The sequence below is a fragment of the Vulpes vulpes genome, chromosome 7 (genome assembly GCF_048418805.1).
Source record: "Vulpes vulpes isolate BD-2025 chromosome 7, VulVul3, whole genome shotgun sequence".
Lineage (NCBI taxonomy): Eukaryota > Metazoa > Chordata > Mammalia > Carnivora > Canidae > Vulpes > Vulpes vulpes.
Genome location: NC_132786.1, coordinates 37835081 through 37847298, shown reverse-complemented (window position 1 = coordinate 37847298; position 12218 = coordinate 37835081). Strand labels below are relative to the sequence as shown.

General features: G+C 37.4%; 1 protein-coding gene across 1 annotated transcript in view; it reads right to left on the bottom strand.

Annotated features, from left to right (window-relative positions):
- TEX15 (testis expressed 15, meiosis and synapsis associated) overlaps nucleotides 1-12218 on the bottom strand; it is an 86911-nt gene that overhangs the window by 32981 nt on the left and 41712 nt on the right. The window contains exon 4 of the mRNA XM_025993560.2: nucleotides 8079-8244. Within this exon, the coding sequence (XP_025849345.2) occupies nucleotides 8079-8244 (166 nt within the window). The remainder of the gene's footprint in view (nucleotides 1-8078; nucleotides 8245-12218) is intronic.

Here is a 12218-nt window from a genome sequence, read left to right as displayed (position 1 = left end):
GCCAACATGGTAATGAACAACAGCCAGGATCCCCACAGCTGCCAGTGCACACGTGCTGTTGGCTGGCCCCTTGCTGCCTCTCCTGGCACCCACCACTACCTATGCATTAGCAACTGGCCCCTGCCACAACACAGGCCCCTACAACTGAGTGTGTGCATATGACAGACTCAGGCCATTACCGCTGCTTACTCTGGTCCCTATCTGATGGACCAGAAGGAGATGCTGAGAATCCCAATAGCCTTTTTATCTCATGAGAATGCCTGGCAGCACTCACCAAAAACCACACAATTGTCGATAAGGAGTTGCTATTCATCCAAGGCCTGATACAATGAGTTGTTATTCACCCAACAACCAACACCTGGAGCAACCATAGGCCCTGCACTTAGCAACCTGTCCCACTAACCAACATTCTAGCATGGCCCCATCTGCAGGTGAAGACCAAAGTTCAATGTATAAAGTCTAGAAGAGATGACCACTTCTTCAAATTTACAGACACTTATGCAAAGCTATGAGGATTATGAAGAATCACGGAAATAGGTCTCCACCAAAAGCATACAGTAAACCTCTGGTAACTTGCACAAAGAAATGAAGATATAGGATTTACCCTACTAAGAATTCAAACTTGCTCTAAACAGTCAACATTGTATTTAAGTTCTAGCTAGAAGAATTAGGCAAGAAAAAGAGATATAAGGCATCCAAATTGGAAAGGAAGAAGTCAAACCATCACTATTTGCAGATGAGTTGATATTACACACAGAAAATCTAAAGACTCCACCAAAAAACCCTTAGCATACATGAATTCAGTAAAGTTGCAGGATACAAAATTAATATACAGAAAATTGTTACATTTCTATACACTTAAAAGAACTATCAGAAAAGAGAAATTCAGACAACAATCCCATTTACAGCTACATCAAAAATAATAAAATACCTAGCAATAAATCTAACTAAGAAAGGGAAAGACCTGTACATTGAAAACTGACATTAATGAATGAAACTGAAGAAGACACAAATATGAAGAAACATGTTCTTTGCTCATGAATTGGAAAAGTTAAGATTTTAAAAAATATCCATACCACGAATAGCCAAAGCAATCTTGAGAGAGAACAAAGCTGGAAGCACAATGCTCTCTGATTTCAAATTACAGTTTAAAGCTATAAAAATCAAAACGGCATGGTACTAGCATAAAAACAGACATGGAGATCAATGAACAGAATAGAGAGGCCAGAGATAAACCCAGGCATATACAGTCAATTAATTTATGACCAAGAAGCCAAGAATACACAATGGGAAAAGGACAGTCTCTTCAACAAAGGTGTGAAAACCGGACAGCCACATGTAAGAGTGAAACTAGATCACTTCCTTACACCATACATAAACATTAACTCAAAATGGATAGAAGATTTGAATGTAAGACTTGAAATCATGTATTTCCTAGAAGGAGACGTAGGCAGTATGCTCCTCGACACTGGTGTCAGCAATCATTTTTTGGATCTCACTCCAAAAACAAAGGCAACAAAAGCAAAAATAAGCAAATGGGACTATATAAAACTAAAATAATTTACACAGCAAAAAGAATCAACAAAAAGAAAAGACAACACCTATGGAGTAGGAGAAAATATTTATAAACTATATATTTGATAAGGGGTTAATATCCAAAATACATAAGGAGCATACAATTCAAAAGCAAAAAACCCAATCTGATTAAAAAATGGCAGAGAACTTTAATGGACATTTTTCCAAAGAAAATGTACAAATGACCAGTAAGTACACGAGTAAGTGTTCAACACCACTAATCATTAGGGAAATGCATATCAAAACCATAATGAGATATTATCTCATACTTGTCAGAATGGCTGCTCTCAAAAAGACAAAGTAAAGAGTGCTGGTGAGAATGAAGAGAAAAGGGAACCCTGTTAATTGGAATATAAATTGGTATAGCCACTATGTAAAACAGTACGGAGATTCCTGAAAATATTAAAAATAGAACTACCATATGATCAGGCAATTCCACTTCTGGGTACGTATCTGAAGATGGAACTGCCATCTCAAAGAGATATCTGCAGCCACCATGTTCACTGCAGCAGTACTTACAATAGCCAAGACATGGAAACAACCTAAGTATCCATCAACACATGAACTGATAAAGAAAATGTGGTACACACACACACACACAATGGAATATTATTCAGCAATAAAAATGAAGGAAGTTCTTCAGTCTGTGACAAAATGAATGGACCTTGAAGGCATTACTTTAAGTTAGAGAGAGACAAATACCATATGATCTTACATGTGGAATCTAAAAACATCAAATTCATAAAAACAGAGATGAGAGTAGTGACTGCCAGGCCTAGAGAATTGAGGAAATGGGGAGATAGATGCTGGTCAAGGATACAAACTTTCAATTATAAGATGAGTAAGTTCAGAAGATCTATGGGACAGCATGGTTATTGCAGTTAACAATACTGTATCATATACTGGAAAGCTGCTATAATAAAGCTTTAATGTTCTCACCATAATAAACAAAATAGTTAATTAAGTCAAGTAAAAGATGAGTTAGCTAACCTTATCATAGTAAACATTTCATAATATATATATGTGTATCAAATCATCACATTATACACCTGAAACTTTCACAGTGTCATATGTTAATCATATTTCAAAGCTAGAAGGAAAAATTTTCTAACTTACACAAGAAGTCTGGAGATAATGCAGTGTATTAATTTTCTATTGCTGCTGTAACAAATACCCACAGACTTAGTGGATTAAAACAAATCAAGTTTTTTTTTTTTTAAAGATTCATTTATTTATGTTAGAGGGGGAGTGTGGGTTAGGAGAGGGGCAACGGGAGCTCGGAGAATCCCAGAGCACACTCCCTGCTCAGGGGAGCCTGACACGGGGCTCGATCCCAGGACCCGGAGATCATGATCTGAGCTAAAGCCAAGAGTCAGCCTCCTAACTGACAGAACCACCCTGGTGCTCCCAACAAATCAAGTTTATTATCTTACAGTTAAGTAGGACAATAGGTCTTATCAGGTTAAAATAAAGATATCACTTGGATTGTGTTCTGGTCTCAGGTTCCAAGGGAGGACCTCTTCATTTTTTGGCAAAATTTAATTGCTTGTAGATGGAGGACTAACATCCCATTTCCTTTCTAGCTGTTAGCTGAAGGCTGCTTCCAGGTTCCAGAAGTTACCCACATTCCTTGAGTCATAAAACCTCTTCCATCTTTAAAGCCAGGGAAAGCAGGCTGAATCCCTCTGAAATTCTTCTTTTGTCTCCTCTCTCTGACCCGTTCTTCTGCCTTCCTCTACATTTCTAAGAGTTCATATTGTAAGTCCACTTACTCATATTGGGCCCACTCAGGTAACCCAAGATAATCACCTATCTGCAGGTCTGTGAGTTCAATCAGATCTGCAGAGTCCTTTTTGTTATGTAAAGTAACATATTTACCGATTCTAAGAATTGGGATGTGGACATCTTTGAGAGTGCAATATGCTGCCTACTGCAGGCAGATTCTGAATTTATTTAGCCCAACAATATTAACAATTCAAGTTTCTTTGCCTTGGCACTCCACACTGCTGCTCACAGTTTTTATCTTTTTCTGGCTCCTCTAAGTCTTAAGAAGGCTGCCAAGCAGCAACTAGACCTATAGGTTTCCTTGCTTGTAGTCCTTAACAAAGACATTGACTTCATCTCAGGATTTCCAGGCAAGTCTCATGCTGTGTTCTAATGAGCCATACAAGCTAGGCTTGTTTATCAGTAAACCAATAAAGGAGAATAAGACAAGGAATAGTCTAAATTACGTAAGATGATTTAGAATTGTTAGAAAGACTGCAGTCTACTAACTGGACTACCTTTCATAAACATCCTTCTTCCAACATATACACTTTCAGAAGTGCTCATGCTCACATAAAACACTTTTGATCCACCTCACAAAAAGGGAACCATCCAAAGTGTCATCTAGCTACTGCATCTAACTTCAGATACATGTTGTAATATGCCTTCATTTCTAACAGGTCTGAATATAAATGTATATAGTTAACATCCATTTAGGCAATATATAGCAATAAGATTAAGTTATCTACACCAAAAAATACTTTGGTGAAGGGAAAAAATTAGGAATAACTACAATTAAATCCAGAAAAATGAAGAATGACACAAAAATGGTATTAACTGACACTTAGCAACAGTATATCCTTTTGAAAGAAGAACCTAGGATTCTTTACCTTCAAATTTCCAAAGGCTAGTAACCATAGCAAGATCATGTTTAGACTATGGTTGCAATTAGGACCTTCAGTCTCCTGGCAACAAACCTCTGAAACCTTCTCATCCTCCAAAGCTCAGAATTTGAAATGGCCTTTACCTATTGCATTCCAATTAGAAACTACCCATTTATTCCCCTAAATTGCATTTGAAATATATCTTTATTGTATAAACCTGAGTACTTTCCATTTACCCTGTAGAAAATACTTAAAAGGAGATATTGGGAAAGGTTGAAGGCAATAGACTTGTGCTTTGCAGCATACTTACCTCCTGTTAAATACCCTTTTTAAACCCAAATTCAAACTAACTTCAGAGAAGATGAGCTAATCTTATGAAGCTGATCTGTGAAACCAGACCATAAGAAGAAAGAATCCTTACCAAATCTGAATTTTAAAGGCCTTTTGAGTTGAAGCAGGACATGATCAAGGTACTTCAACATCCTGAATTTTCTGTATAACTTCTCCCCAAACCACAGCCTCATGAAGCAAATGGTTATGCCCCAAGATATAAAGGATTATTACCAACTTCTCAGGTTGGCACCCTTACTTCCCAATATCCAACTTATATCTATAATTAGGAATCTCTTATTTGCCAGTACCTCCTATCCAGTACAAAACTATCAGCTGGAATGCTTGTTAACTTCAAATACAAAAACTTGCTCAACTAGGCTTAAAAATAAGTTGATTTCTTATAACAGGAAATTCAGATATCAGGCAGCCTTTATAAGGGTTGATAGATTCCACGGCTCCAGATGTCATCAAGGATCCAGGTATTTTCCATCTCTTTGTTCTGCTTTCCTCAGCTATAGGGTCATCCTAACACTAGTCTTTTTTTTTTTATTTAAGATTTTATTTATTAGACACACACACACAGACACACACACACACACACACATACACACAGAGGCAGAGACACAGGCAGAGGGAGAAGCAGGCTCCATGCAGGGAGCCTGATGTAGGACTCGATCCCAGGTCTCCAGGATCACACCCTGGGCTGAAGGCGGCACTACACCGCTGAGCCACTGGGGCTGCCCCACTAGTCTTTTTCTTAGCTCACGGGTACTATCAGTAGCTTAAGCAACATGATTCCTTGTTCACATCAGATTGGCTTCTCTTCCCCAGAGACCCAAGCCAATCCATTTGGAGTGTGTTACTGACCCAAACTGATTTACTTCTGTCCACCCTTGGAACCAACTCTTAATAAACTAAATGAAATTAACCACAGATGGCTCAGACTACATCTGAAGTAAAAGAAACTGATATGTCAAGTGCTAATTCAATCACAACATTAATCTGGGTACTGACAATCTTTAAAATGATATCCTTTCATACAAATTTGAAAATTTTAAAAGTAATCATTTAAAAAAAACATTTTATTTATTCATGAGAGATACAGAGAGAGAGAGAGAGAGAGAGAGAGAGGGGCAGAGGGAGAAGCTCCCTCTCCCCACGAGGAGCCTGACATGGGACTTGATCCCAGGACTCCGGGATCATGACCTGAGCCAAAAGCAGATGCTCAATCACTGAGACATCCAGGTTCCCCAAAAGTAAGTAATATTTTTTTTAAAAGGTCAAACTAATACAAGTAAGGCAGCAGACTTAAGAATACCCATTAAGATCAGCTCAAGTTTAACTCTTCAAAGCATCTTTCAAAACTCTTAAGACTAATCAGTCCCTCATCTGCGCACCTATATCTTTATTATAACATTTCGTATTTAGTTGTATGTCTTCTAAATTAGAATGTGAACTCTTCAAGACAGGAAAAAATATTCATTGTTCTTTGAGGGTATCAAATATAGTGTCTGACACAATAGGCACTCAAATGTTTAATGACTGAATACACAGATGTTTAGATATTTTTTAAAGATTTTGTTTATTTATTCATGAGAGATACAGAGTGAGGCAAAGGCATACGCAGAGGGAGAAGCAGGTTCCCTGCAGGAAGCCTGATGTGGGGGTCCATCCCGGGACCCCAGGATCACGTCCTAAGCCCAAGGCAGACACTCAACCACTGAACCACTCAGGCATCCCCATGTTTAGATTTTTAATGCTTTTGCTACTATCAGACTTAAGAAGTGGTAGATAGAATGCAGATAAGAAGTAGAAATTGGTATCCTTTTGGAAATACTTGTTTTTGCTGAGCTCATAGATATAATAACTCCTCTAAAGGGAATGATAGAAAAGCTATGAGGCACCTGGGTGGCTGGTTGAGCATCCAACACTTGTTTGTGAGATCAAGCCCCATGCCAGGCTCTGTGCTCAGTGAAGAGTCTGCTTGAGATTCTCTTCCTCTCCCTCTGACCATTCCCCCACTCTCTCAAATATATGAATAAATAAATATCTTTAGAAGAAAGAATAGCCAGAGGCAGTTACTAACGTATTTTTTTCATTATATTATTTTCTTCTGCTATTCCTTCTTTTTATTTTTCCTTTTATTTTTTCCCACTGCTCCTTAGGGCTAATTAAGGGCATTTTATAGCATCACTGTTTTTTTTAATGAAATAAAAATGTATCTTAACAATTATGTGCCCACTGTGTTGTCAGCTTCATACTATGGACATAAGAACAAAGAAGATAAAACTCACAATGCAGGAAAATCACACAAAACACATGGTATTAAGCTATGAAATGAGTATAATGTACTCTGGGAAACAAATGAGTCTGTCTGTGCAAATAACTCAGAAATCAATAAATCCTACATCTGTTGGTTATTGGCAATGTTCTAACATGTCTCATATTTTTGGGTACTTGTTCTGATTTCTCTGGTTAACATCAACAGGTTGTAAATGAAGGGGGGCATTATGAAAAAGGACCAAGTTTTACAATACCAAAAGAACTGAAACCAAAGAATAATACCAGGAAAATTTTTTGATCAAACTGTCATTTCAACCTGGAAGTGGCAGGAAATGCCCACTGCATTCCACTTTTGCTCAAAACTATTTTCTGGATGACAGAGTATGTATGCTACCACCTGAATCTGTCACTCCTAACAATTCTCTCAAAGTGACATAAGGGGATAAGTATGAGTCAAGAGGAATTAATTCTAAAACAAACAAACAAAAAAAGAAACCAAAAACATTCCAAAATGAGTTCTGAGTGTGTTTCCTTGATCAAGCTACAGTCAGGTTTTAAGTTAAATGTCAATTAGTGAAGGAGGAAATTCAGAAAATGAACAAGTTGTGTTCACATAAGATCTAGATCTATAAATATAAAATGTTTATAATGAGAATTTTGCATACGCTTTTCTTCTTTCTTATGAAAGTAGTACTTTTAAAGAATTAGTATCAGAAATATTTGTTACACCTGAAACTAATGTAACACTCTGTGTTAACTATACTCAAATAAAAAAAAAATTAAAGAAAAAAATAGTGGCTCTAGCAGAATGGGTAGACATAGCCAGATACAATCCTGCCTAATTAAACTAAGTCTCTAAACAATTAAAGGAAAAAATTATTTTTCTGAATACTTTTACTGCTGTTTTATATTATGCAGGAGGCACAAGGGATATATAAAATGGGTGCTTAACAAATGTGCTTATGTATGCTTCTGAAAAATTTACCAAGATTAAAAAATCAGAAGTGTCTGAAACTCTGGCTACATTAACCTCTAAATCTTACACTTAGCTCTTCACTATTATTCAAGATTGTTGGCTATGAGAAGCCAACAAAATAATGAATAAACAATCTCTGTACTTATTTTCTTAGTAATACTTACCAAATCTTAAATGGTAGAAATTGCTAATTGATACATGACTTCAATATTAAAAGACCCCCCCCCCAAAATCTCAACCACCTTTGGGTGGTAGGAACTTACCTCTTAGAAGTAAAATTTTTTTCCAGATCCTCATTGTGAACCAGTTTTGTGTCTCCAAACTGCCATGATGATTGTAGATCACAGTCTACATCAAGCTGGCACTGGTTAAGAGTATCATGTATGAAACTATACTCTCTAGTATTGGTGCAACAAGGTGATAAGTAAACTAAAGATAAAGAAAAGGGAAGTGGTTATTTGACTTTAAAAATATATTTTTGTACATCTACACAATGACACATATAACTATAATATAAACCAGAAAAACACTGGTAAAACCCACAGATCTTAGGATTTTACCAGTTTTACATGCACGTGTGTGTACATATATCGTTCTATGCAATTTTTGTTGTATGTGTAGATTCATGTCAACCATTATAACTGATATACACAAGTGTTCTATCACAAAGATCTCCCTTATGCTGTTTTAGAAAAAGAATCATACTAGTAATTGTATTCCCTTTCTCTGCCTCTAAGTCTTGAAAACTACAAATCTATTCTCCATCTCTGTACTTTTGTCATTTCAACAATATTTTGTAAGTAGAATTTTGCAGTTGTGACCCATGGACATTGATTTTTTTTTTCCATTCAGGACAATCCCTCTGAGATCCAACTCAGTTATTTCAATAGATGGTTTCTTTTTGTTGCTGAGTTAAGTATTCCATGGTATGGATGTACCATAGTTTAACCATTCACTCGCTGTAAATCCAGATGGTTGCCAATTTTTAGTTTTTACAAGTAAAGCTGCTATGAACATTTGTGTATAGGTGTTTGTGTGGATGTAAGTTTTCATTTCTCTCAGATAAATGCCTAAAAATGCAACTGCTGGGTCATATGGTAGTTGCAGGTTTAGTTTTTAATGAAACTATCAAACTGTTTTTCTTTTTTTTTTTTAATTTTTTAAATTTATTTATGATAGTCACAGAGAGAGAGAGAGAGAGGCAGAGACACAGTCAGAGGGAGAAGCAGGCTCCATGCACCGGGAGCCCGATGTGGGATTCGATCCTGGGTCTCCAGGATCACGCCCTGGGCCAAAGGCAGGCGCCAAACCGTTGCGCCACCCAGGGATCCCTCAAACTGTTTTTCAAAGAGTGGCTGAGCTACCTTGTTTCCACTGGTTATATGACTGATTTGGTTATTCCATATCTTTGCTAACACTGGGCACTGCTACTCTTTCAATTTAGCTGTCTGTAACAGCTGTGTAGTGATAACTCATTGTGGTTTCCATTTCCTTAATGGCTATGTTGCTGAACATCTCTTTACGTGTTCACTTACCATCCATACATCCTCTTTGGTGAAATGTCTTTGGTGAAACCCCCACTGGGGCTGCCCTTACTAATGAGTTTTGAAACCACTTTTTTTCAGATACATGACTTACAAGTATTGGCGAGGATCTGGATAAAAAGGAACACTTGGGGCAGCTCGGGTGGCTCAGCGGTTTAGCGCTGCCTTCAGCCCATGGCGTGATCCTGGAGACCTGGGATCGAGCCCGTTAGGCTCCTGCATGGAACCTGCTTTTCCCTCTGACTGTGTCTCTGCCTCTCTCTCTCCGCTCTGTGTATTCTCATGAATAAATAAAATCGTTTAAAAATGTAAATTAAAAAAAGGAACCCTTGTGCAATATTGGTGGAAATAGAAGTTCTTCATAAAATTAAAAATAGAAGTATCATATGATCTAATAATTCCACTACTGAGTATGAAAACACAAATGTGAAAAGATACATGTACTTCTATGTCTACTGCAGCATTATTTACAATAGCCAAGATACAGAAGCAGCCCAAGTGTTCAATAATAGGTGAATGGATAAAGAGGTGACACACACATGCACACACATACACACACAGGAATATTACTCAGCCATAAAAAAGATGAGATCTTGCCAAGTGCAACAACATGGATAAACCCAGAGGGTATTATGCTAAGTCAGTCAGAGGGAGAAAGGCAAATATTATATGAGTTCACTTATATGTGGAAAATGAAAAACAAATGAATAAATAAAAAGCAGAATCAGACCTATAATAGAAAAACTGATAACTGCCCGAGGGAAGTAGGATGGGAGGATGAGTAAAATGGGAGATACAGGCTTCTGATGATGAAATTTATAAGTCATGGGGAGAAAAGATACAGAGTAGAAAATACAGTGGATGAGATTGTTAATTAACAGTGTTGTATGGTAAACACATGGTAAGTACACTAGTTGTGAGCATAGTATAATGTATAGAGTTGCTGAGTCACTGTTGTACACCCCAAAATAATATAACACTGTATGTCAACTATTACCCTCAAAAAACCAAAACCCCACGTTTTCTCCCTCTAGGCTTCCTTTTCACTTAACTAACAGTCCTTCAGAAAATAGATTTTTAATTGTGATGAAGTTAATGTATCAATTGTTTTTTATTTTTTAAAGTCTGTTTTGTAATCTTTATACCCAATATGGGGCTTGAGCTCACAATCCCAAGATCAAGAGATGTATGCTGTACCAACTGAGCCAGCGAAGGGCTCCAACCACGGTTCATTTTGAATTATTTTTTGTGTGAAGTAGGGGGAAGTTCCTTGTCTTGTCTATGGATGCTGTCCAATTGCTCCAGCAACATTTGACAAAAAGGCTACCTTTCCTCAATTGAATATACCTTCATAAAAATTAACTAAAAGAAAATCAAATGAGCATATTAATGTGGGTCTATTTCTGGAATCTCTATTTTGTTTCACTGATTGGTCTTTCCCTCTGCCATTGCTACACTATCTTGATTACTGTAGCTACACAGTAAGCCTTAGTATTGAGCAGAGTAATTACAAACTTTCTCTATTTCAAAATTGTTTAAGCTATTCTAGTTTCTTTGCCTTCTCATGTAAATTTGAGAACAAATTTGTTTATTTAGAAAATGACTTGCTGGGATTTTGAGAAAAACTGCAATAAATCTAAAGATAAATTTGTAAAAAAAAAAAACTGGTATCATTATGCTGAATCTTCAAATCTATGAATGTAAGTATATCTCCCTAATAAGAGATTCTCTTTGATTTCTTTAATCAGCATTTGCAGTTTATTTATTTATTTTTTTTAGAGAAAGATTGTGCTCATGAGAGCACGGTGGGGGAGGGCCAGAGGGAGAAAGAGAGAATCTTAAGCAGGCTCCACTCAGCATGGACCCCAATGTGGCATTTGATCTCAGGACCATGAGATCATGACCTGAGCCGAATCAAGAGTCTGACGCTTTTTTTTTACAAAAAGATTTTATTTATTTATTTATGAGAGAGAGAGAGCGCGCGCGCGGGCATGCACAAGTGGTAGGGTGTGGGGGCAAAGGGAGAAGCAGGCTTCCCTGCTCAGCAGATCCCAGAATCCTGGGCTCATGACCTGAGCCAAAGGCAGATGCTTAAATGAGCCACCTGGGTGCCCCTCAAGAGTCCGATGCTTAACTGACTGAGCTACGCAGGCACCTAGCTTTTGCAGTTTAAAGCATAAAAACAGGGCAGCCCTGGTGGCTCAGTGGTTTAGTGCCGCCTTCAGCCCAGGGCCTGATCCTGGAGACCCGGGCTTGAGTCCCACGTCAAGCTCCCTACATGGAGCCTGCTGTTCCCTCTGCCTGTGTCTCTGCCTTTCTTTCTTTCTCTCTGTGTCTCTCATGAATAAATAAATAAAATATTTAAAAAATAATAAAGCATAAAAATACTGTAGATGTTTTATTAGATTTATACACATGTATTTCATGTTTTGAGCTATTACAAATGGCATGTTTAATATTTTGATTTTCACGTATTCTTTGCTAATATACAGAAATTCAACTGATTTATTTATTTATTTATGAGATTTTATTTATTTATTCATGAGAGACACAGAGGCAGAGACACAGGCAGAAGGAGAAGCAGACTCCATGCAGGGAGCCTGATGTGGGACTTGATCCTGGGACTCCGGGATCATGCCCTGAGTTGAAGGCAGAGGCTCAACCAATGAGCCACCGAGGTGTCCCAATTTTTCTTTTTTAAATAGAAACGTAGTTAACATACAATATTATATTAGTTTCAAGTATACAACATAGTGATTCAACAATTATATACATTACAAAATGCTTACCACAGAAAGTGTAATTACCAACTGTCACCATACAAAGTTACTACAATATTAGTGACTATCCCCCAGGCTG